Below are 26822 nucleotides of genomic sequence, written 5' to 3'. Positions count from 1 at the left end.
TCTTGTCAATGAGGTCTGTTGATTTTTTTCTTCCTTTTTAACTCACATAAAGCCATATTTTCCCATTCGTGCATATAGTCCTTCATTTAGTACCTGAACTTGTCTCACTTTCACTTTTTATCTGCGTCTAACTCCCTTCTGTAGTAAAGCTGAGCCTTCGTGTCAATGTTTATGCCAGTGTTGGTATACTGACAGGGAACACCCCATTTTATAGTTCCTCCACTCTATCTGGCATCCGAAGGCGGGTAGATGACAAACTCAAGTGGATGTGAGAATATGGGCAGCCTTTTTCCTCGTACATTTACTGAATACCATCCATGATAAACAATAGAACTATCCAGATCGCTCATGTTTATGGACCATGCTATAGGCCGACAAACCAAAGATGCTGCTGATGAGCTGTGGTTCAAAAGCCTGTGTGTGTGTGTGTGTGTGTGTGTGCGCGTGTGTTTTTCCCACCCCAAGTACCCATGATGCACGGTGCTACTCCGGCCAATGTGTCCGCAGCCACCACATCTGCCACAAGTGTTCCCTTTGCAAGCGCTTCGGCCAATCAGGTTTGCTCCTGTCTTTTTTTCTTGCCCCCAACACACACACACACACACCTCTCCTGGTTGTCCCACATGTGCACTTGAGTGTACGTGCCTCCTGATCACTGGGGAGCACCATTTAAGTTGCGTCACTTCTGACAGACCTGAGCTTTTAACAATTCTTTAGGTGTGGAAAGTGGAATATATATACCAATGTAAATAAAATACTAAGATTGAATCATTATCAGCTTTGAAAACTTAAAAAAAATGAATAGAATGAAATAGCACTTACGGTGGCTTGCCCATGGTTAAAGGTTATAAGAAAAGCCAGCATAAATCCTCTTAATTCTTCCTGTGCGAGCTCTCTTTTTGCAGATATTGATAGTACTGTAATGACCTTTTGGGGTCACACACCCAGTCTCAAATATGACTGCACAACTACCGTATTTTTCGCACGATAAGGCGCACGGCATTATAAGGCGCACCTTCAATCACTGGCCTGTTTGAAAACTTTTTTCACATATAAGGCGCACTGCATTATAAGGCGCAGAGAATAGACGCTACAGTAGAGGTTGGGGTTACATTATGCATCCATTATATGCGCTAAAGGCTCAATATTGATCCATATATAAGGTGCACCTGATTATAAGGCGCACTCTCAGCTTTTGAGAAAATTAAAGGCTCTTAGGTGCGCCTTATAGTGTGGACAATACGGTAAGTTGCCACGTATCTTTCGATGAGTCCAGTCGTAATCAGCTAGCAACTGTCACTACAGCTAATTGACATAATTTTGCTTTTCTTGGGGGTAAGCTGTGGAGAGAAAAACTAGATGTGCTAGAAAAAAAAATGACTGCAATTTTAGAATCAGCATGAAAATTTAATGCAAGAATTGTTTCCCCATCTTGTTCCCCATTGTGAATGAAAGCACGTGAGTTTAAACCTCTGTCAAGTTGTCAGCCGGTATGATCCATGTTGAATTTGCGAGCATTACAAAATGTGTTTCTGTGCTTTTGTTTTTTTTTAATCTCTCACTATTTTCCTCTTTTCTTTTAGATTCCAATAATATCTGCGGAGCATCTGACTAGTCACAAATATGTGACACAGATGTAGGAGCCTCAATCACAACCGTATGTACTCAACTCATCAAAACTGTTTGGCATCATTTTCAAAATGACAGACTGACAGATGCAGACCCTTTCTCAAAATTTTGAATGTCGTAGAAAACTTTATTAACTACCATAATTTCATTGAGTAGATTAAACTTTAATGGATTATAGATTCAGGGTACATAATTTAAAAATGTGTTTATGTTTATATTTACATAGCATTTTATTTACATCTTATAAAACCCAGGAAATCAGAATTCAAAAAATTAGAATACTCTGAAGAAAATAGCCCAATTTGTTGAGTCGCACAGTAATCGTCTACTGACCCTGCACAGGTTTGCCCTAGTATCATCAAATTGCTTCAGTCATTAATTCATTCATTTATTTTCTGAGCTGCTTAACCTCACAAGAGTCACGGTGGTGGTGGCGGCGCCCATCTCAGCTATCATTAGGCAGGAGGCAGGGTACACCCTGAACTGGTTGCCAGCCAATCATAGGGCACATGGAGACAGACAACAGTCCCACTCACAATCACACCAACGGGCAATTTAGAGTGTCCAATTAATGTTGCGTGTTTTTGGGATGTGGAAGAAAACCGGAGTGCCTGGAAAAAAGACTTGAGAATTCTGAAGATATTTCTCACATCCCATTCGTGGATGGTCAGCCCAGAAGTGGGAGTCAGCGGTGTGATGGCGATGAATGGTATCGCTGGGTGGGTGTGTTTAAGCCTTCTTTTCAAATGTCCAGTGGAATGTATTCAATTCGTCAGCCGCTCCGTTATTGTTCCCCGCTTGGGGGTAATGGGTCAGTGATTGTGTGTGTCGGCAAACTGACCCAGTCGTTAGCAGAAACATGGTTTTTCCATCTTTCCTGTGTAATTTCTCTTTACATTGTTGATTTCTTTTGTCAGTTGGTTTCCGGCATGATTGTACAGGACTTTGTCCTCACTCCAATAGGCGTGTTCTTTAGAAGTTTAGAAGTCTGTCATTGAATCACGCACTGCTAGTTGTTACTGAGCGTGCGTAATGAACTGTATTTGTTGGGCCACACACGACTTGTGATAGTGTCTATATATTTATCCAAACTGCCAGTTGACATTTCAAAGACACTCCGATCTCTGAAGTCTTGAAGTTCCATCTTAGCTTCCTTGGTCTGCCTCTTCTGTTTTCACTACAGGCTTTGCACATTTAAAGTGGGACTGTCATCCCTATAAACATTCTAAAATAGATATTGTAATGAAAAATACATATAACAGTATTCACTTCAATGTCTATACGGAAAAATATATGTGAGCCAATCGTGCGTCATCCATCCGCAAAGTTGCGTAATTGAGTGTCCCTCGACATCCAAGTGGTCGCCATATTAGTCGTGTCCTCTGTCCTTGACGTCATCGTCACTTCTGCTTGCTCCGATGGAAGCCGAACAACTGAGATATTCGGAATTTTTCTGACGCCCCTTCTGACACCAAAGCTCTTTTCGAAAAGGACAACACCACATAATCGAGTGAAGTTACTGGGGCAATATTACACTATTGTTTCGAGCCCTCAGGGCAATATTACACTATTGTTTCGAGCTATATTCAGATAATATGCGATCACGGCCAAACCGCACCCCTGTCCGATCCACTTCCGCAGCAGAGATGAGACATTGCGGCTCATCGCAGCCGGCCGGTGTGGCTTATGACAGAGCCGAGTGGTGCTGCTTTAGGGGGGTGTTCACAGACGCCGCAGTACTCGATGAATACAGTCGAGCCGGGGTGCTTTATGCGCGCACGCGACTGAGTAATGCATTCTCGGCTGGGTTCTTCAGAGCCGCCCCCGTCGCAAAGCCCGACACGCAGCCTTCGCAGAAGCTGTGACCGCCCAACACGGCGCCTCAGCCGGTGTGGCTGATTTTCCGCGCTGGTGCCATATAAGGAGGAGGTGGAGCCAAGCCATGCTGCTTTTAGGGGTATTTTCAAAGCCGCCACAGTACGCGATGAACACTAACGAGACGAGGCTGAGTTAGACATTGTTGGCTGGGCGACGCGCACATCGACACATTTCATACGCGGATCTTTTGTTACGTTATGAGAGAGACCGAGTACGTGGTCCGCCCCAAACTATTATTTTTTTTTAGTAGCTGTATACACACCTATCTGTTATTTGGAACCCATGAAGCTCTCGTCCTCTGCACCCGTTAAATCAATTTTTCACAACGAACAGGGTCTCTTTCAAACTTATGAAGGGCAATTCCATTCTCCCGAGTGTTCAAGCAATGTCCAGCAATGCAATGAGCCGGCATTTTGGCTAACACGAAGGAACAACAAGTTACCTTCCCGGAGGTAAAACTAATGGAAACAAACAAATCCACTAGGGTCGCCGCTGTCCTTTACATCACTTCCTGCTTCTTCTCGAAAACAAATCCCTGAGAGGATTTTCATGGCAGGAGTTACAAAAAGCTGTATACGTCAAAATCCTGTTTTGTGGTGGGGAAAAAAACTCATGGGGCCATATTGGCTGTGGGTTTTTCATTAATAATATACTAAAAATCATCCATTTTATGACAGGCCCACTTTAAGTTTGTGTACATAGCACATTTTTTGTGCCTGTATTTTGGTATTAAAGGAAATTAAACAGTGATCAGATGAGCCCAAAGCTGCATGGGGAATTGCACTGTACGAGTCCTTCAGGGTAGTTTCGCCGTGGCCTACGATGCTGATTTCCCTGGTGAGTCAGTCAATGTGCTGCTTATATTCAGGGAGTTCATGATTTGAATTTTGCTTTGTTAAAATCCCCAAGAATAACGACAGGTGAATATGTGTGGTTTTTTTTTCCCAAGTTTGTTTACTTGGTCAACCACCGCCGTGTTAGCCTGGGGGGATGTAAACACCGGCGAGTATAAATAAAGCAAACTCACTTGGGGACCAGAATGACTGACAGTTCAAAAACAGCGACTCCTAGTCCAGGCTGCAGGACGTGCTGTTATTTTTCTCTTCTTTGTGAGAAGATGAAGTTTGTCCATTTTGTTGAGGAGAGACTGGAGATTTGAAATCCTCGGTGTCTGATCTTAACCTGCGCTCCGATACGTTTCCCATTCCCATCTTGGCTTTAGAAGAAGTTGACAGGCTTTCCCTGGTAGACACCAGATCCATTTTTTTCTTTGCGCATCATCAGTCAGTCAAGTCAGAAAACCACAGTTTTGGGATCAAAGGTGGGCGGTGGTTGTGCTAACACTTTTGCTAATGCTATTAGTAGCTACTAGTCGCAGTAAAGTAAAACTGACAGCTGGAAAGTTACATACCGTAAATATACTAACTAGTTAAGCCAACTTCCTCGCTCAGCATTCTGCAGGTCTGCTCTTTTGTCTGTACAGACACTGAATGGACCTTTCCAATGGCAAGCTTAAGCTCCGCCACCTTAGCCATGTCCCACAAGCTTTCAAAATGGTGATTGAACAGAACATGTTTGAAGTCGATTCTCAATCACGTATTCCAGATAATATCTGGGTATGTTGTTTGCCAAATTCATCAGACTTGTCCAAGAGAGTTCTATAGAGCGGTCTCAACTATTTCATGCAAGGATATGTACACGGAATTAAAATTTTGGACGGAGCAGGATGCAATGTCAGAGTTACGGTGAAATGTTGGCGATCGATGCAAAAAAAAAGTTTGACGCCTCACAAACTTCATGTTGAAATCCACAAGGATAAAATTGTGGAATCGTACTGCGCATGTAAAGCAGGGTGAGTAATTTTTATTTGGAAAGATCACAAGTAATATCATTGTAGTCTTTATAAGTGAGTGGGTGTATTCATTTGACTTGGCTCATAATCGAACCCAGCGCTCTGTCTTAAAAGTCTGATGCGATATAAAGAGGCAAATAGACATTTGTCTTGCATGACATGGCACATTTACTTCTTCGGCATAAAACATTACACACTTCATTCAGCAGGTCAGTGATACCCTAACAAAGTGAAAGTTGTTCTCCTGCAATGTATAAAGCACTGATAATAATGAAATCAAACTCAGAGAAGATACTTCTACCTCACTTAACTTCGAACATACAGCGCTGTGTTTCTTGATATCGTTCACATTTAGTTGTACGTGCGCTCTTCCCCGAGCCTTAATCCATCGTAGACACTTCATCAACTGTGTTTTATGCTTTGGAAAATGAATCAACCGGGCCCCTTATAACCTAGCCGGATATCTTTCATCAGAATTGCACGTTCCCCAAGCGCTTCTGAGGACCATTTACATCGTAATGTTAACTTTTTAAAGCGCCTGCTACTGACAACCAGCATTGCTTGTGGGACAATACGACAAGAGGGGCGTGTCAAGCCAGGGGTTAAGACAATGCAGCTATCTCATTGACTATTATTGTATGAGTGATTGACAGGTCGTAAAGGTCCAATGGTAGCAGTAGTTATCAAAAAGTTCCAGGTGCCCACAAACAGCAATGCTAATTTTATCTTCCATTGTTCTTCTCAACAACTCCAGGAACGTTGTTTGTGATGCAGCGTATGCTCGATGCCGATTGGCTGTCACACCAATGACATTTTCAAACACTTGCGGATCGGGGATGAATTTTCTCCTTTTCACCTGATTTGCGTCACCTGGCATGAATTTGCTTTGACTTTGTGTCGTAAGATTCGTTCAGCAATGTTAAAAATACAAATCTTGAGCTCTCAGCTACTATTACAAGCTTCCAAAGTTCAACATGATCCAAATCAAACTGTAGCCCTTTTTCTGCATCCTATTCTGGATTTTACAACTTGTCTTTATTCTGTTTCTGACTTCTTACCAGGTGGAACTGGAGAGCAAAAAAAAAAAAAAAAAAAAAACAAAACAGCGATTCAACAGACAAGAATTTGACGAATCCACACGTCAACAACGGAGAGTTTGCAGAATTTGCTCCAGTCACTTCACGCACACTGCATACACTTCAAGAGCGTCTTCTTTCTCCTCTCTGTGAAGGGAAGGCGCGTTTACCTTTATTCACCAGGCTTACTTTGAATGTGAAGCGAATATGACAAAGTGCTGTGTCCATCGAGGCGGAGGAGGAATGGCGGTCTCTTTTGTACGTTTCTTCATTGGTTATCTCATATGTTTACACAAAAGGTGCACCTTATATTTCAGTTGAAAGAGACGAAGAAGAATCAGATGAGGGTTGCTTTTTTTTTTTTTATGTTCGTATAAACCAACACACACAAAAAGGCCATATTTGTGCTAATATGCCAATGGTACTGCAATCACGCAAAGCAATCGGCTTTCCCTTTAAGATTTCAAGATTCGTCTTTGTTCCATCGTCATGACCCATCACTGCTGATACGAAAAACTCAAGTCTTCTGCGTCAAGGTCAACAAAGATGTAAAAACTAGTGCTGGCTGACGGGATTTTTTTGAAGATTTGGGGGGTTTCGACAGGTCGCCAATGTAGTTGTGGTCTTGAGGCCGCATGTGTTTAAGAATATTTGTTTGTCCGACTTTTCAGATTTTTTGGGGGGGGTGAAAGTATTTTTGCGTGACTGTTTTGTGGTTCAACTTAAGCAGGTACACACATACAGACAATGGAATTTGAGCCTTTTACCTCACTTGCAATCAAAGTCAGAAAATGTCGGGCATAAATGATTATCCCATGGTGTGCGGTGCGTTAAAAGTTATTTTTCCCTGCTCCAAAAACCGCTCAATCGTTACGGTGGCAAATCCTTAGGCGCATGTTCAACACAACGTACATGAACAGAAAGAATCTTGTACACTTACCAGTTCTGCCACTGATTGTGATGAGTTTTGCGTCACATGTCTCAGAAGTCGTTCACCACAGTGAACATGACAAGGAGAGAGTTTGAAACCACAATGTAGTTTACCGGATCAACCAGATAGCCTAGCTGTGATTTTCTATTTCATCTTCTTTCTTGGTTGAATTTCTCTCCAGTCTGAATGCCCTGTGACACCACGCTGCCTCTCACGGGTCAGTCTCGCTAGTGCCACCAACATCATTGGGGAACGTGACTCAACAATTGTCACGTTTGAACAATTGAGATATTATGTGTGTGGTGTGTTATGTTGGGTATTTTTACTACACCATACTCCAAAAGAAAAACAAGAAAAGAAAAACGAAAACGTTTTGTATCTGGTCGTATTTTGAAGCCGCCTTCAGGATTCACCGTCGCTCTCTCGAACGTCTTCAGTCCGTTTGTGACTATTAAACACATGGCTAGCGCATCGAAAGTGGCAAAAAAAAATAAAAATAACGATTGTATCCCTCATCTGAAGCCTTAGAATGTACCACCGGGTCATCACAATGCAACATGCCATTCAGAAGCCTGATCCGTGCCATGCCAAAACACTTTTGGAATTCTCTTCAGTTCTATTAAGGTGTAAGGCATGTTCGAGTCTCTCTATGTTCTGTCATCTTTATCTAGAATTCTCTGTAGGTATGTTTGGATTTTTAGATGGTAACATTAGTATTTTCTGGTATGCATATGAATCATATGCATATTCGCATTCACTCCTGTAGTCTCTTTTGTTCTCTGAGCAAAGATATTTTTTACAAGTACATAACACTCCTAATAAAACAGAGAGGCCGAGTTGTCGCTATTGCTTTATGGTGGTAGGCGATAACAGTTTAGCATTTTCATGATTGTAAGGTTTGTAACTAGTCATCTAATTTAAACAAATATATATATATAATTATTGTTCTTGGATGTTTTAGATGTTATTTTCTACTGTATCCATTTCAAATAATATCTGTTTGGGTATTTTTACTCTAGTTGGAAATTGGGCCATGATGGAAAACAAGCTGTTTTTTTTTTTTTTCCAGTGGGGGGGGGGGTCCCGTGACAGGAAGTCCACACCCACTCAGCCAATTGCAAACAAAATGGAGGGTGGGGGGGAGCTCCCGAACATAAAAAGGTTGACTCTTTGCACTTCTGTACATAGTCAAAAAAAAGAGAGAAAACATGTATATTGAGATCATATTTTGAATAAAAAAAATGTCTATAATGACCGAGGGTTTTGTTAGGATAACCACAAAAAAAAAAATCGCTTGCATCCAAAAGCCGCTGAGTTGTCATTCTTTAGCCCCGGCCCCTTCAGGAACGGCTAATGTCGCTCTTTTTTAAATTTTTCTTTTTGAGGTTTTTTTTCCGTTTGTCCGCAGCTTGTAGTTTGCCCGGGAACTGAGGAGGGTGGGGGGGTCCACTACCCAACCCCCTCGCACTGTCAGGCCTGTATGTGGAGGCCCAAACAGCATAACACGTACTGTCTCTTTAACTGGGAGGCAAATGCATGTTAAACATATAAATACATGGAGAGAGAAAAAAAGTACTAAGACTAAAGAAGACATGTTACGGAGATATATGTATTTACAATATTCATACTATGTAATGGAATAAGATATTTATAGAAAAAAATATAGAATAGTGGTTTATTTAAAAAAAATGAAGAAAAAAAATCCTAAGGATACAGCGTAGTCACCACTTGGAGAGACATACAGCAAATACTTCTCAATATGCTCTTCTGTTCGTGTAAGATGTGCTTCTCTAGAAGCATTTTGGGGTTTTGTTCACCAGACCGGATTATCTCTCACTTGCCATCATCGCGCATGCTTAAATAAAAGAAAAACATTTTTCTCGTTTGTTTATTTTTGTTTCTTTGTTTTGTTTCCTCTGCTCTTTGTGATGTATTATGTCCTCTGCTGCTGTTTGTTTCTGCTTGTTTAACTGCGGCGTGCCCCCCACCCCGCCACCCCCCCCCTCCTTCTGCGTCAGTCAAGAGATGGAAAAACTAGTCAAAAGCCATAAAATGTTCAATATGACTGACTGGAGGCGGGATGAAGTCCACAAATGTGTTTGTTTTCCCTGGGGGCCTGCATTGCTATATATGATTTTTGCTGTTATGGATTTAAAAAAAAATGTAATAAAAAAATACAAAGCAACAGCATAATTGACTTAAATTATTTGTACACGAAAATTGACTTAAATTATTTGTACACGAATTCTGGGTGATGTTATGTGTTGCTGTTCATCTTGACCTGAGGCTGGTTGGATCTCCTGTGTCAAAAGCGGCCTTGAGGATCCATCGGGAGTCGAATGACTGTGAAGCACCGTCCAACCGCAAGATGGCGCTGCCGCTTTGTCAGGTTAGGCTGAGTGCAGATGAGCCAGTACCTGCTAATACCCAACATTGGATGTCATGAAATTCATTGTACTGTATTAAGTTACAATAAATGAAATAATGTATGTGGAATATTTTTTTATGATTGTACTTGTGGTTTTGCAGCGGAGTAGAACTACGCTGCCTCAAGTTGTTTCTAACTGTATACACGAGAGGGACAAATAAAAATGTTAAAATAAGTTCTAATGTTTTGGTTAACGACTTGTAGTCATTCCTTGTAAAATTATGCCTAAAATCACCACTTTGACTCCTGACTGGCTCTGCAATGTCACATGATTTTTTTTCGTTTTGTTTTTTTCCCCTCCACATTATTAACTTATTCAACTATTCATTTCAGATGCACCACCATCCTGAGGTTGTTGCTGAGTCATCATTTGGCCAATTTTCTGTGGTGTGAGTGTCTGATTACAGTAAGTGTGCGTTTTGAAGCAGAGGAATAGAAAGCAGCAGCATTTAAAATTTGCAATTCTTGAGTCAAGCGCTGTTGGTTCAGAATTTAGCAACCACGACCAGTGTTCGGACTTACGACTGTGAGAAGGACATGTTCTAATATGTTTACCCGCTTCTTACCTGAATATGGTAAGCAAACCGTTAAAAAGCAAAATGTCATGCACTGCAATTCATTGACGTGAAGTAGCCCAATAACATCTGATACCAGGCTAAGAGAAGATGAAAAATAAAAAAAATCAACCAAAATCATGCGGAAACACAAAACGTTGGTTACACTGCATAGCTACAAAAAAGAATAAAAACTGGGAGTTGCTTTAAATCCAATTTTCCATGCTTTGCCCAAACAGATGAATTCCAAAGAATTGCCTTTCATGTTGTGTGGCATAGCCTGAGGGATCTGAATTTACCCCCCCCAAAAAAAAAAAAAATAAGTAAATAAGTTCTAAATGAAATACACAGTGACAACTATGAACACGCCTGATAATTGTAATATGGCTCTGAGGATAAAAAATGATTTATTTGGCCTACCTTAATAACAAACTATGAAGTTCACAGATGTAAATCTCTGGCAATAATCAACTCCAAACAATTTCCAGGCTTATTCAGTGAGCAAATGTTCACACGTTCGACGTTTGAACCCCTAGAAAGTCTAAGAAGAAGGAATTAAGAGGGTGTCTTTAATCCGGCACTGACAAAATAAGGGTGACCTTATGAGGGCTGCGAGGGCGGGCCCAGCTGTACCCCCAGTGCATGAACGGGCGCCATTCACACGCTGGCAGGAAGTCTGGAACTATATAATGCTTGTGAGCTACAAGCACCATTGTGGGTCGGCTCGCTTGTCTTTGTGGGATTGTTGAGGTGCAGTTTGAGGATGTAGGAAGGGTCAAAGGTCCCATGAAGCCATTATGCAAAATGAGGAAACAACACAACCTAATAGATAAGGAATGGACTAAGACGGACAAAAGATACGAGGAAAGTCATTTTTCACATGAATCCAATTTTTTATAATAGTAAATAATTCATTTGATTTATATCTTTCAAGCCACCTAGGGTCGCCGTACAAGCGGGAAATAATAACTTGACTAGGCAGTCTGGAACATGTGTGTCTTTAGTTTGGATTTGAAGAAGGTTAATGGGTCTGCGGGGCGCGATGGTGATGGTGACTGAAGGTTCTGTCCCTCGCAGTGAAACAGATGAGCAGAAGAGACACTGTGATAGATGGACGACGAAGATCTGAGAGAGTGGGAGCGGATGGCAATGAGAAGGAGGTCAGAAAGATAATGGCAGGCCAAGGTTATTGATGGCGTTGAAGGTGCAGCTCAGTATTGGATGCGGATTTTCAACGGGGAGCCTGTGGAGTTGTTGCAGGCACCTCATCTGGCTCCTCTTAACACAGAGGAGCATCGGGATGAAAAAAATGGGACAGAACTCCGACATCAAAGCAAGGTGGTGGGATCATCATTATATGGGTGTGCTTGCCACTTCAGGGCCTGGACAAATCACCATCATCAAATAGAACAAGAATTCACTTTATTTTGTGGAAGAACGTGAGCCCGTCTGTTCAATTTGTGAAGCTCAAGAGGAATGCTGTCGCGACAGCACAATGATCCGAAACACAAGCAAATCAACGACAGAGTGGCTTCAGAAATAGGACATGCATGTTTTGGGGTGGTCCTGTCAAATCCTGACCTCAACCCACTTGAGATGTTGACGAGATTTATTTTCAGCAGAAATCTTGTTTGGGAAAGAGCAATGCTGTAAAATTCTCCTGATTTTGTGCACGTACAATCTGCAACTGCAGGAAACATTTGGTTGAGGTTATTTCTGATAGAAGAGGTCAACCTGCAGTTTTAGTTTCACTTTTTTATCTAATTTAACGTGCTGAAGTGTAATATTAGTGCACATTGAGCTCTAACTTCTCACACATTCAGTTGTGACACAAAGTGCAATAATATTTCTTCGGCATGGCTGTGGTTTAATGCCGGCGAGGATAAATCGTTCAGCGGAAGAGAAAATACCAAAAGATTTTGAAGACAAGATATTAATCGACTGGTGCCCTCTGAGATTTGGCTGCAGCGGCAGCAACGTGGAGTTGGAGTTATTAACGTCTGGCAGAGCATTTTTCACACTGTACTTTTTTTTAACCCATTTTATTACATATTGATAGTCCGTATCTGCTGAATACATTTAAAGAGCCATATTTAATATAATCGCTGATACCATCCCTGTAAGTCTGTACTTGTACTCAGACTCTGGGGGAAGAAAAAAAATGCTCTGATACGACCACAGTGGTACCACTTAAACAACGTGACGTATAACCTTCGGGCAAGGGGAGTACGAGCATGCCGCGTCAAGTTTGAAGATATTTCAGATAAATGCTTTCGTGTTAGCTGTTCTACAAAATGGATGACGATTGGCAATGGAGGCCTCGAGTTTCTAGTCCATCTACAGTGAAGATAAGTATTTAAACACCCTGCTATATTGCAAGTTCTACCACAAATGGAGTGGTCTGAAATTTTCATTGTCGGTGTATATCCACTGTGAGAAAGATAATCTAAAAAGAAAAATCCATAAAACACAATATATGATTTATTTGTGTGATACAGATTCAAATAAGTATTTGAACACCTATCAGCGAGAATTCTGACCTTCAAAGACTTGTTAGTCCGCCTTTAAAAGTCCACCTCCACTCCATGTTAGCTACATAAAGACACCTGTTCACCTCATACAATCAGTAAGACTCAAAGTTGTAACATGGCGAAGACAAAAAGAGCTGTCCAAAGACACCAGAGACAACATTGTACAACCCCACACGACTGGATAGGGCTACACAGAAATTGCCAAGCAGCTTGGTGAAAAAAGGTCTAAAAGGCTGTTTTGTTGCAATCATTAGAAAATGAAAGAAGCTAAACATGATGGTCACCCTCAATCGGAGTGGAGCCCCATGCAAGATATCACCTTGAGGGGTCCCAATCATCCTTAGAAAGGTGAGGAATCATCCCAGGACTACACGACAGTACTTGGTCGATGACCTAAAAAGACCTGGGACCACTGTTTCCAAGGTGACTGTTGGTAATCCTTGAGGACGTCATGATTTGAAATTATGCATGGCACGGAAGGTTCCCCTGCTTAAACCTGCACATGTCAAGGGCTGTCTTAAGTTTGCCAATGACCATTTGGATGAAACAGAGAAGACATGGGAGAATGTTTTGTGGTCAGATGAGACCAAAATTGAACTTTTTGGTCATAATTCCACTAACCGTGTTTGGAGGAAGACAAATGCTGAGTTCCATCCCAAAAACACCATCCCTACTGTGAAGCCTGGGGGTGGTGGGATCATGCTTTGGGCGTGTTTTTCTGCACATGGGACAGGACGGCTGCACTGTATTAAGAAGACGATAACCACGGCCATGTATTGTGAGATTTTGGGGAAACAACCTATTTCCCTCAATCAGAGGATTGAAGATGAGCAGTGGCTGGGTCTTTTAACATGACGATGACCCAAAAACACACAGCCAGGAAAACCAAGGATTAGCTCCGTAAGAAGCATATCAAGGTTCTCCCGTGGCCTAGCCAGTCTCCAGACCTAAACCCAAAGGAAAATCTTTGGAGGGAGCTGAAACCCTGTGTTTCTCAGCGACAGCCCAGAAACCTGTCTGATCTCGAGAAGATCTGTGTGGAGGAGTGCTCCAAAATCCCTCCTGCAGTGCGTACAAACCTGGTGAACAACTACAGGAAATGTTTGACCTCTGTAATTGGAAACAATGGCTACTGTACCAAATATTAACATTGGTTTTCTCGGGTGTTCAAACAATTATTTGCAGCTGTATCACACAAATAAATCATTGAAAAAAATCTCACATTGTGATTTCTAGATTTTTCTTTTTAGATTGTCTCTCTCACAGTGGGCTTGCACCTACAATGAAAATTTCAGACCCCTCCATTATTTCTAAGTGGGGGAACTTGCAATATAGCAGGGTGTTCGAATACTTGTTTTCTTCACTGTATATTCTGTTATGACTCAATGCGCCAAATTTTCCAAATGATTTGCCATGAGGAAGTTAGTGTCTTTATTCTTTAGTTTCAAATTAGCATCCCAGTAGGTGCTTGCTTAAATTCTGAGCCTCAGGATCGGCAACTTTAATGAATACTCAGTATGCATTACTGCGTGTGGGCAGGATACCCAGCAAAAACTTAACATGCTTCGTGAGATGACTATAAAATAATGACCAAGTACTTCAGGCGGCGCATGGATTTATTCGACTTCCGTCCGAGTGTTCATTGTTACACAGTATGACTCATCAGATAAACATTAGCAGGTGAATCACTCGTTTTCTGATGATTGCTCATTAGCCTTCAGACCCTAAATTGGCGAATCATCAACTATGAGTCCCTTCCTTTGTTCATTTTTCGTATTTCCACAGATCAGACTATTTACTTCTTCCATTGCTCTTGATGTGCAATTCCAAATGAAACCGCCGTTTTCAGTAAAGCGAAGGGAAGTGCTAAAGTTTAAATTCTTATATCATGGAGAGGGCGTCGGGAGTCCATTATGTGGCGCCGTTTTCAGCCACACTTAAAAATTCTTAAGAAGATTCACACTGTCAAAGCACACTTGAGTACTACAAGGTTTGTACTCTTTGAACATGTCTTCCAACGTCATATAAGGTATTTACAAACAAATCAGAATTCATTTTACGGGGTCAGACATTTAACATAGAGATGAGGTTTTGTTAAATCCCAAGACTCCATCTCCACTTCCTTACACGCTGTGGTTCATGCAAGCCTTACTTGTTTTGTTTTAGATTATCCATCCCTAATTTTTCTGAGACGCTTATCCTCACGAGGGTCGCGGGAGTGCCGGCACCTCTCTTTTCCAAATTGTTGAAAGTGAAGACGGAATCAGCCATAAACACTCTACAAATTGAGAAACACCTCCATCAATTTAAAGTAACCATTGTTAGCTTCACAAAAGGGAATTTTTATGCCACTGAGTTTGTTTTGGATTTTAGGAATGTAGTCCCGATGCACCTAATGTTCTTTTAATATTGCACGAGTTGAGAAATTGCCCTGTGCAGTTTATCATCAAAGGCTCTTCTGTCATTTCTTTTACTCCTGAGTGTCCTTTTCTAAAGGGATTTCTTGTGGCGTAGAATGCTCCCCAAACTGCGAGACACACATTTACTGCTTCTGCCGCTATTCAGTCAGAGGTCTTGATGTGTGAGTTCCCATGGTGCACTGCTGGCTTGCTCTGCTCTGTTCCAACAACAAGAAAAAGATTGTTTGCTTCTCGCCCCTCCCACTTCTCCGGCCAGATGTAACGCGCCGCCGCTTCCTCTCTCAGCCTGCCTTTCTTCTCGTCCTTTTAGTTATTCAACCTTTGCCTCCCCCTCAAAAGCATCCTCTCTTTTCTCTCAGAAAAAAAGTGTGTGCCCCCCCCCCACCCCGCCTTTTCAAGTCCCCTCCCTCATGAGCCTTTCTACCCATCTCACGCTGCACCATATTGATAAGCGGACGTGTGACGGCGGGGTGGCTTCACACGGTGGGTTTCTGAGAGGTTCTCCGTCGTACACGTCGGACGTTTGATTTTCGCAGGCATTCGTCCGGGACTAGCTTTGATTTTGATTAGTCCAACGGTGACTTTGAACAATTGTACAACTTTTAATTTGGTGAAACAAGTTGAACACTAACAAAGACTGACTATCTAGAAGTGCAACTCTGGCCTTTACCTGTCTCTTGTGTTCAGGTGCAACAATTCAAGCTGAGTAGCCTGCAGACGGGTCAAGAGTTAGATTTTGCACCTGAGGCAAGGTTATTGCAGGTCAAGAGAGGACCGAGCGCACCACACAAGAGCTTTAGTCAAGCGCCGACCTTGTGGAGCTCGTGTTTTATGTTTGTGCATTTCACACATTGCTGCCATGCACTGCCCACACACTACAATAAAAACTAAAATTAATAGCAATCCAGCCCGGCCCATCTGTCTAGTCGGTGTGGTTGAAGCAACAGGGTATAACATCGAGGACACGTCTGTTCTTAAAGGACCTGTGAAATGCCCACTAAAAAGACCCTAAAATAGCCTCTTCAGGACAAAAATGGCAGACTTTGTTGATTGAGGAACTACATTTTTTAGTTTGTTTTATCTCAATTGTGTTATGCAGGTCAAATGAATGATGGGAAGTGTTGAAATGATTTATCTTGAGCTTGTCTTTTTATGTTACAAAAGCCTGGAATTTAAACAGGAGTGTGTAGATTTATTTTTTTTTTAATATCCACCATGTGTTTTTTAAATTTGGGCAAAATCTCTAGGGCTTTGTTTTGGAAATAGGTTTTTAAAAATTAACCTTTTTTTGTGCGCTTTTAATACTTCTTGTGTTTCAAAATAGAAGTACACTGAGGGGTAAATGACCAAAGAGGAGGTCGGAGATCACAGGTCACTTCAAAGCCAGGATACAAGGCTGTTTACTTCACATTGGAGAGGGTGAAGCTTTTTGAAGAGAATTTGTCTTGGGACAAAGTGATCCAATGTTCCGTAATCCACAGACAGCACCTTAGGAAATACTCAAACAGTATTTTGTTGTTGTCGTACTCCGCAAACGGGGGTCACGGATACTTGACCTGGTGTAAGTCCTAGTCATAGACAGAAAGCAGCCTGGATTCCTAGTGCTGCGCTGTTATGCCATGCATGGATGCCTGTCGGACAGTCTGAAAATGATTGTATCCTCAACAAAGCCTTAAATAGGCTGTAGCTAACTGCAGCTAATCGAATATAATTGACAATTTGCTCGCTCTCGTGGCCTGACTGTGACAAAACAAGCGAACTCTAACTGTTTTGTGGGTCCACTTATTACATGTTCGCACTCATTTTGGCTGCAAATAGGCTGATTAAATTTTGAATAGAGGAAAACCCTCCAAGCGGCACGGTGGATCAGCTGGAAGCCGTTGGCCTCAAAGTTCTGAGCTCCCAGGTTCAAGTTTGTGTGTGAAGTTTGCATGTTCTTTCTCCGCGCACTCCGGTTTCCTCCCACATCCCAAAAGCATGCAACATTAATTGGACACTGGAAATTGCCCCTAGGTGTGATTGAGAGTGCGGCTGTTTGTCTCGATGTGCCCTGCGATTGGCTGGCAACCAGTTCAGGGTGTACCCCGCCGCCTGCCCATTGACAGCTGGGATAGGCTCCAGTACTCCCAGCAACCCTCATGAGGATAAGCGGCGACGAAAATGGATGGATGGAAAACCCTCCAAATGGCAACAGTGTTTGCGATGTTATAATTACCGTTTATAACATCAATATCAAACAGTAGCGTGCAGACCTCCACCAAAGCTGAACTGTTCAGGACTTCAAAGAATCAATTTGTGTGCTACCAAAATTAAAAGAGTACCCTTGTCTCTTAAATCATTGCAACTGTGTTGAAAAAACTTTTTTTTTTGTGAGAAATACTGTGAGTAAGCAAGTAAAATAAACCTGTTGCAACATGCAGTTTCTAGTTCCACTTGTCACTCTCTTTCATATTTCTTTTTTAAAAATATTTTCTCTTGTTTGCAATGGTAGCGTATCACTGCTGTCTCCTCCTTAGCATGTTCAGACACATCGTCGCACCGTCGGCGTGTGAATTGAATCCCTTCATTCATTTATAGTGGCTAAACGTCTCATATAAATGCATACGCGCCTTCAGGTTTCCGCTCCAGAATTTCTTTCATTATGCGACGGCTTCGTCCCCTGATGGGAAAAGCTAGGAACAAAAACTCACTTTAAAGCTTCTTCTGTACATTTGTTCCTGCACAATTTTCATGCATTAGGTGGGAATGGATCAGAGCCATTTTGATTACCATTCACGGACGGGACTCTCTTATTAATGTTGTTCAATCATGCAGGAGTGATTGAAGGAGGAGAAGAGGAGGCAGAACCTCTTCTGCTCCAATGACATGCTTTTCAATCTCCGTTTGCTGCTTTATGATTTGTATAGATTTTCTGTTTGGATCCAATAATAATTTCATGGTAACATTTGAAGTGTCTTTTTTTCCCTTCAAGTGCGTAGATAACATGCAAAGTGTGGCATCACGCAGCTGGCCTCACCTCAGTTATGCAGCAAAGTACTACTGTATTTGACATGTGACCAGATACACCAGATTGTTTATTTGGAGAGTAAAAAAACCTGCATTTTTTTATTCCATAAATTGTTATTGTTTGCATATTTGTAATGAGAATATTTTGGGGAATATTTTGAACTTCTATTTTCATGCCAGCAAACAAATTGGTGCAGCCACAGTGGAGCTCTGTGTTGTAGTAGCAAAACCTCGCTTCGCAATAATCAATTCTACATAATAAATTATTTTTAAAGGATCAATTCTCATACCCAGTAATGATCATATTTATAAGTGTGCTTTGCGACTGCAATCCAGCATTAAAACACATTTGCCAATGTAGATGTGCACAGTATACAAATTGTAAAAATGTGCAAATCTTATTTAGCTACATGAGCGCAACAAAATATGATGCCTTGCCTTTTGACACATCTCCAACCACAACACCAAACATTTTTGAATTAATAGTTCTAGCGGAATATTATGGAAGAAATGTAGCAAATATTGTATTAAAATGCATTGTGTCCACATGACGCATTGCTGGGAAAGGAGTCCCGTCCATCCTGTTTGCCGTTTTGCACTCATGAGTCAGCGCTCAGTCCAGCAAAAGGCACCAACAAAACCCTAATGCCTGCCATTAGCTCAGCGACTCTTTTGCACTCAGCATCTCGTCTAAACGCATCCTTATGGCTGACAAATGATGGAGTAGAATGCTCCATTAGGCGGACTTGTGCAATCCTCCGCGTCTACCTGACCGCACACTTTCCCACATTTGAAGCTTGAAAACATCCACTTTGAAAAGGATTGCCACCGTTTGACCGAATACTTGATATGCCAGTCCAAAGACTCTTTTTGATTTTACACATTCATACTCATTTATAGCAACAGTATTACAATTAAGTCACCATTTTTTGAATTACTGTTGCAGGTTCAATCGCAATGCTTTAACCCGCTCAATCCAGTTTTTACAGCAATAAACATTTAATGACATCATGTCATTAGATATCTTTGTACAGTGTAATGTATTGTTCAATTTTATTGTGGTTAAGCCTTCAGTGCCTCCATAACTATATGTATCGCAATGCAATTCCTCATTAGAACACATCATTAAATGTACTCCATAACCACGCTCCATTAGAGCGTTCATTCTCTTAATTGGCACTCGAGCGACTTTCGTCTGGCCATCTGGAGGGTGGCCTAAATATTTGGCGAGAGCAATTACAACAATGGGGGACTGCTTGGGTTTCTGCAGCGGTTCCAAAGCATGCACCTTTGTTGTTTTTAACACCAACGTTATCCGTCCATTACAAAAGTGATCCATTAAGGAGTGGAATGTGTGTATTTTGACTTACTCCACGTACTTTCTGAGCATGTGGCCAGTTGTATTTCCTTCTTGCATTCATGGATCACGTATGCAAATAGCAGCAGCCTTTCACCAAGATCTCCATGTTAAGAGGCATCCGAGACCCGAGTCCGGGGTCCTATCAAATTATCATTCGCCGCCGATTCGTCGATATGCAGCGTTTGGGGGCATTTGTAGCCCAAATAACACAAATTACATTACATTTCGTTGAAGGTGTATTTCTTCCAGTTCTACAGTTGCAAAGTTTGATAGCTAAATGCACCTTTGACTGGTAGAACTGGGCAAAGTTATTAAGAATGTGGAAGTGGCCCTTCCTGTAAATGGCCACTTCATTATTCTGAATAACTTAGCCCATTCCAGTGAATGCCCACTGGATCGTGTAAGGTCACTTGCTGTTTATGTCTTGAAGTAGAGGACTCTTGCCGGAGTACACCCCAGCCCGCTTTTGTCATGGGGCTACTTTTTAGCCAGGGCCACCAAAAATCTGGTCATCTAAGATGGTGAAAAAGAGTTCTAAGTGATACCTTAAAGGTTTACTGACACTCAAAGCATGATTTTTAGTATGTTTTTAATTTTTAAAAAAGGCAGCCGGAACGGACCCATCGGTTTTTTTCACCACACATGATTTTGACATATGTGGCCTTTTTGTAACTCCCGACATATAAATACTCTCGAGGGATTTGTTTTGGAGAAGAAGCAGGAAGTGACATTATTAGCAGATGCCCACTCAGACGGGTTTATTCCAGTTTTACCTGCGGAAGGTAACTCTTTGTTCCTTCGTGTTAGCCAAAATGCCAGCTCGTTGTATTGCTAGATATTGTTCAAACACTCGAGAGGGCTGATTTACTCTTTCTTCGTATGTTTTCAAAAGACTCGGTTCGTCGTGAAAAATGCATTGCACAGGTGCAAAGGACGAAAGCTATGTGGTTCCAAATGACATGTAGGTGTGTATAGAGCTATAAAAAAAAATAATAGTTGGGGGGGGCGTCCCTTGCCGCTGAGTATGCTACATACTGTCACACTGTTGGGGAGTCTGTTGTTAGTTAGAAGTGATCCACGTATCATCTAAATCAAAACAATAGGATAATATTAACCCGGTCACTTCACTCGACTGTGAGATGTTCTCTTCTTCGAAAACAGCTTCCATGTCAGAAGGGGCATTGGAAAAATCTGAAAATCTCTGTTCTTCCTCTCCCATAGCAGGTGCCACTACGTGTTTTCAATGACGAATGTCCCAGTGACATCTGCTGATGACGTTGCAGGCAATTTTGCTACCGCTTGGATATCGAATGAAACTTCCGTAACTTTGCGCATGGCTGACACGCTCTCCGCTCATATTTAATTTTTTCGTATAGATATTGATGTGAATAATGTTATGTCTTTTTCATTACCAAATCTATTTTAGAATGTTTATTGGCATGTCAGTGGGATTTTAACAATTCACTACTATGCTGTTTTTAGTCTTTGCACAAGCTTTCAGCGCATACCATTCAACACATTTCAACGTATAAAGCAGTGATTCCCAACCTTTCTTGAGCCAAGGCATATGTCTTGCATTTGAACAATCTTATGGCACACCACCGTTCAAAAGTGTCACAAATAGTAGAAGTAAACTACAGTATGCACTGTCTGGCATCAAATAGAAGAGCATGTATTTGTTTGTCTCTTCTGTGGCACTGTGGCTTATTTTGTATGCTAACGCGTATAAAAAAAAATATCTAGATACATACTGTGGAAGTGATTTATGAGGCTGAAAGATGGTGTGACAACAAAGAGAGTGGAACATCTCTAGGAGTCTGTTTGTGTTTACAAAGCTGGGAAAAAAGCCTCACAGACTTATCAGTGCAAGTGTTTGCTTCCTGTTTTGCTGGAGTTTCACGACTGTCAAACAAATTAAAGGCCCTAAACTTCTCCTATTATTCCATCTTTACAGACAACAACAATAAGAGTGTTCAAAAGCATCAAAACGTATCCTCTTCTTGTTGCTGCTAATACTAAAGTTAGTACTAAATAATGTCAACTACAATATTATTGTGTCATTATCCAAGCCGCTTATCCTCACAAGGGTCACGGGAAAGCTGGAGCCTATCCCAGCTAGCTTTGGGTGGAAGGCGGACTACACCCTGAACTGGTCGCCAGTCAGTCGCAGGGCAGATATTGACACCATCGGTGACCGGGAATCGATCCCACGCTGCCCGCACAAAACGCAGGTACGTGTACCACTACACCATCAGTGATAATAATAATTGTAATAATTTACATGAAAAACTCAGCTATTAGAACATATAGGAAAAAATAAAGGAGGGATGGTTCTTAAAGGGAATCTCTTGTGAAAAAATGACCTTTGTCTGTTTGAACAGTGACTGAGGACAATATTGAAATCCCAGCCGCACCTGTGTGTGTTTGTTCTTGACGTGCCTGCGTGGGTTTTCTCCGGGCACTCCCTCCCCCCCCCCACACATTCCAAAATCATGCAACATCAATTGGACACTCGAAATTGCCCCTAAGTGTGATTGTGAGTGTGAATAGTTGTTTGTTTCAATGTGCCCTGCGATTGGCTGGCAACTAGTTCAGGGTGTACCCTGCTTTCTGCCCAAAGACAGCTGGGATTGGCTCCATCACTCCCGCCACCCTTGTGAGGATAAGCAGCTCAGAAAATGGATTGATGACTTTTGTCTGTATATCAATAGTTTGGGCTCTGGAATGCCAGCCAGCCCAGTGTGTATACATTTAAACAAGTACTTTAACCAAACCTTTAGTTAACTATTTCAAAAAAATATGTCTTGTAAAGTTTGCCAAATTGCTTCTTCACAAACTAGGTTGGCCACTATCTCGCTATGATCAAGCAAAGGTCAGAGTCCAACAGCTACAAAGACAACAAGGTAAGCAGAGCTGCAGTATCATCTAACAGTGTTACCACCTTCGGATAACCAACATGTACTGCAATATTCCTCTAAGTTATCAGTGTTGGGGCGTGAGGTATGTCTCACATGCACACTATTTGATAAAATATTATTCGGCTGCCTGGTCATGAAGTGGTACCTCCACAAGTTAAAATAAAATACAATTTTTTGAACGCTCACTTTGTGGGCTTCACGGGGCAGTTTGAACATGAAGGTGTGAACATTTCCTGCTCAGGTGGGTGTCTCAAAATCTGCAATAAAAGTACAAAAAGTCGCTAGATTTGTTGCGCGTCACTTTGGTTCAAAAGTAGTTGCAAAACTTATATAGAAGGTGACATAGCGTTCACACCCTGACTTGTCATCATAATAAAAGCCAGGGTTTTTTTTGTATACTTTACAGTGTCTTACAACAATAAATGCTTGTACAGTTTAATTTTTTGGAATAAAATCTCTGCTTCATTTTTTGATGAACACTTGGTCTACACGTAGACTGTTACTTAATTTTAATTCTTGTCATGATGGTTGTGCTCGTACTTACTTCCAAGTATTTTTGGGAGTGGAGCTGTTAAAAAAAAGTTCGAGAGCCACTTTTGTAGACGATAGCTCACGTTAAGTAATCCTCATTTTAGCTAATATTTTTTTAATTCTTATCTGTTTTGCATTGGGAATTACTGGGAGAATGTTGCAAGCAAGTATGCAGTTTCTCTCTTGACTCTCTAGGATAACTGTTTAAATGTTTACTGCCACGATAAACATACAGTAAACTGTTTGCTCTGCTTACGAGACGAACGCGACAACAAAATGTCCATTTTGCATTGAGGGGTTAGAAAAGACGAGCATTTACCCTGGAAAACTAACAAGTGGGAAAAGAAATATGTTTCACAGGTGGAGAACGCGATGTTTCATTTCAACACATTTAAATCATATTAATTGACTTTTTAAACACAAAAAATGAAATATCGCCACAGGGTGAACTATGTAGGAGGCTCCAGTCAATAGCATCTGACACTGTATGAGATGATGTGCCTGGAAAAAAAGTGACATACGTAAGCCATGCCGACGTGACAACTCCATCACGGTGACATTTGCACTGGGTGGACACGTTGACCTTCTAGTTGCTCCTCACCAAGACCTCGCTGACATTCACACGTCCATCGATTGCACTGCAGCAAGAGTCTGGCGCGGCACTTAGCGTAATCACATCTTGTGGTTTGGTTAAATTTTGCGCGAGAGGTTTAAAATGAGGTTTTAAAAAAAAGCGGTCATGAATTAAAGCCTCTGGATCTCAGTTGAGGACCCAAAGAGCAGCTGACCTTTGTACGTGAGTGGTTCAGAGCACCTAATTTAACTGACCCTGCATTTCAGCTATGCGGGGTTTGACCGCTTGGTCTGAGGGAAATGACATCAGGGAAGTGTTTACGCCGAAAGCGGCTGCTTTTCTACTGAAAAACGGTGTGGCTCCTCCGAAAAGGTCAGGATTCAGGAAATACTTGAATGCTGACTAATAACTGAAAAACAACTTATAACTCTCTAGTAATGTCATTTAAAAAATATATATATATATTGTGTAATCCAGCAAGAAAAAAGACATTTTTGTAATTTTAGACTCCCATAATGTCTTTTTGTTAGTTTTTCAGCCTCCATAAATTATAAAAATAATTGAGTAAACAATCTACGATTTCTGATTTTACCATATGAATGACCCCACCCTCGAGCCGTCACCTTATTTTGGTGGAGGGGTTTTGTGTCCGAATGATCCCAGGAGCTAAGTTGTCTGGGGCTTCATGCCCATGGTACTGTCACTCATGACAAACAGGTCTGAGGTGATGGACCCGGCAAGGCACGGTTAAGAGACCCCTTATGATGATGGCAAACTATGGCCTTAGTTTTCTCTTGCGCCAAGATGGGCCACCGCGGTTATTCTCTGTACCCGGGCCTGCAGGTGGGCTTGAAGGCAAGCACCATGTGACTGGACTTGGACCATTGGGGCCTGGGTGTGCACCAAGACACCCTAGGTTGCAGTTCGGTGATCAAATAAATAAATACAATGAAGCAAAAACACACAGAGAAGACCAAGCCTTAAGTGACAATACGTGAAGCTCCCACGCCAAAATTCAAGCCAGCTGAGCTCAGCGAACGTCCGGAATGAGGATTCCAGTGTGCATGCAAGGGGAACATGGAAGGAGATAGGTTGGGAAATAGATCAATAAATTCCAGTCAGTCTGGTGTATTGGTTGGGATTTTGAAGCAGGAAATAAATGAACAAATCAGAATTTATGGAATGTACCCAGAAATTCCAATGGATGACATTGCCACAAATTGGAGGAATACAACACATTCATGTTGACTTCCCCCAATGGAACAAGAGAATGCTCCATCAGCCCAAGGTCAGATGTGTCGGACCGTGGATTTGGATCCCACCTAATGAAAAAAGCGGGAAAGTCTTCTTGTTGATACTGATTAGTGTATCAGTGAACCCGGTGGAGCGGAATGTAAAGAAATACAAGTCAGAACCCGCAGCAATTGGAACATGTGCAACTTTCTACTCGCGACTGGTACTACACCAGTGCCTTCTTCTTCAAAGGTGCCGAATGCACTGGTGGCCATGCTCATTTATTTGTCTAGTATAGTATACAGTGGTACCTCTACTTACGAAATTAAATCCTTCCAGAAGTCATTTCAAAACATGAAACTTTCATAAGTGGAAGCGCATTTTACATGTAAATAGCCTAATCCGTTCCAAGACCCCCCACAGCCCTCTTCCTAGCACAGTCATACGAGACTAGGAGTCCAAATGGGGTCAAATTCTGAAACTTTTCATAATGCATAGCATCTATTACAATTCACTCTTACATTTAAAATAATACCAAATACATACACCAAATACAAAAATCCATTGACATTTTTACTGCACAGCACAGTAGATATCATCGGGGTACCCAGAGAAAACCCATACAAGCATAAGGAGAACATTAGCTAACTCCACCCAAAGGCCTAACCCGGGATTGGTACCTGGAACCTCTCCACTTTAAGACAAACATGATTTCCACATGATCACAATGTTGCATAATAGTACAACATCAAGGAGATTAGAAAAAAGTTGTGTAGATTACAAAGCATATTTCCCCCCCAGCATATTTCGTTTATATAACCTTTGTAACATTAGTGAGTGTAATGGAATCTCCCAATGATTAGACACGATAAAGTGTAATGCTCGTTTAATTGAATCTATTAGACACGTGGTTTAGTTTCATTTAGGCGACATCATTTAGACTGATAAAATAAAAGTTTGAGAGCCCACCTAACGACATTAGTTTGGTTCTCCATACGGGAAGCTTTCAGTTTTTTTTCTGTTTTTTTTTCCTGTAAATGTAGCGAGACTTTGAATGCACATGAGCAGAGACAAGAAAGGTCTGCTCGCCACCTTGCCAACTCAATACATTGAGATCAATCTCAAGAGTGCATTAGCCAAGAAGCAACATGTCAGAAATGCTCTGGCCTGACTTCACACATTGTATACCTTCTTGAAGAGAAATATGGGAACAAAAGCTTGGTACCTCGCCCGATTTCAGCCTTCGAATCATAGTAATCTTGACAAGTGTTGAGAGGGGCGTTTCGTGAATAAAAATGCATTAGATTATTGCTACGATCTTGGCTCTCCTTTGAGATGTTTGGTATTACAATGTTATTAACTTTACCTTATGGCCCACACCACCGCCTGCTGCCAAGTGCCATTTGTCCTCCCTCAAATTGTCCCATCTCGTCCTCCAGCAGACACACAATGACAGTCACGATGAGTTTGTTGCTTTTATTTATAGTCCGCTGCCCTGTGTGGGCCTCTTAATGATGGCAGAGGATTATTTTGGGCAAAGACAGCATTTATAAAGCCCTGCCCCTCATTGGCATGTGCATGGAAAAAATTAGGTAATAATTTCAAAACACATCAAAAAAATCCTGACTATGAGGATAAAAATGCTCAGTTTTTACTCCTCATTTAAAATAGATGTTACATAGAAAAAAAACACCTAATAATGTAATTGAAATGGTTGAATATTAAATAAAGCTTTTCCATTTAAATAGTTTACAACTACAAATGTATTTTTAATGACATTGTGACTCATAATTGAGCATTGTTTTTCTATGATTACTCAAATCTCTTTTTTAATACCTATTGTAAATTACATTTTTATTTGTCTTTTTCAATCTAAAAAATGCTATTTAGTTTAATTATTG

The 26822-nt window shown here is 41.4% G+C and overlaps 2 protein-coding genes across 16 annotated transcripts in view; both read left to right on the top strand.

Moving 5' to 3' along the window:
* LOC133504355 (muscleblind-like protein 1) overlaps window positions 1–9855 on the top strand; it is a 110282-nt gene extending 100427 nt beyond the window's left edge. For all 12 annotated transcript variants that reach the window (XM_061826522.1, XM_061826524.1, XM_061826525.1 and 9 more), the window contains 3 exons: window positions 466–557; window positions 1584–1657; window positions 6421–9855. In XM_061826522.1, the coding sequence (XP_061682506.1) occupies window positions 466–557; window positions 1584–1640 (149 nt within the window). In that variant the 3' untranslated portion in view covers window positions 1641–1657; window positions 6421–9855. The remainder of the gene's footprint in view (window positions 1–465; window positions 558–1583; window positions 1658–6420) is intronic.
* p2ry1 (purinergic receptor P2Y1) overlaps window positions 543–26822 on the top strand; it is a 34938-nt gene continuing 8658 nt past the window's right edge. The window contains exons 1-3 of one of the 4 annotated variants that reach the window (XM_061826511.1): window positions 543–557; window positions 1584–1657; window positions 22506–22568. In XM_061826511.1, coding sequence (XP_061682495.1) covers window positions 22524–22568 — 45 coding nt within the window. In that variant the 5' untranslated portion in view covers window positions 543–557; window positions 1584–1657; window positions 22506–22523. Of the gene's footprint in view, window positions 558–1583; window positions 1658–9665; window positions 9756–10127; window positions 10201–21638; window positions 21686–22505; window positions 22569–26822 lie in introns of those variants that run through there. The other 3 variants (XM_061826510.1, XM_061826513.1, XM_061826512.1) reach the window with 3 other exon arrangements.

The sequence above is a fragment of the Syngnathoides biaculeatus genome, chromosome 8, assembly GCF_019802595.1.
Source record: "Syngnathoides biaculeatus isolate LvHL_M chromosome 8, ASM1980259v1, whole genome shotgun sequence".
In the NCBI taxonomy this organism is placed as follows: Eukaryota; Metazoa; Chordata; class Actinopteri; order Syngnathiformes; family Syngnathidae; genus Syngnathoides; species Syngnathoides biaculeatus.
This window is presented reverse-complemented; position numbering and strand designations above follow the sequence as displayed.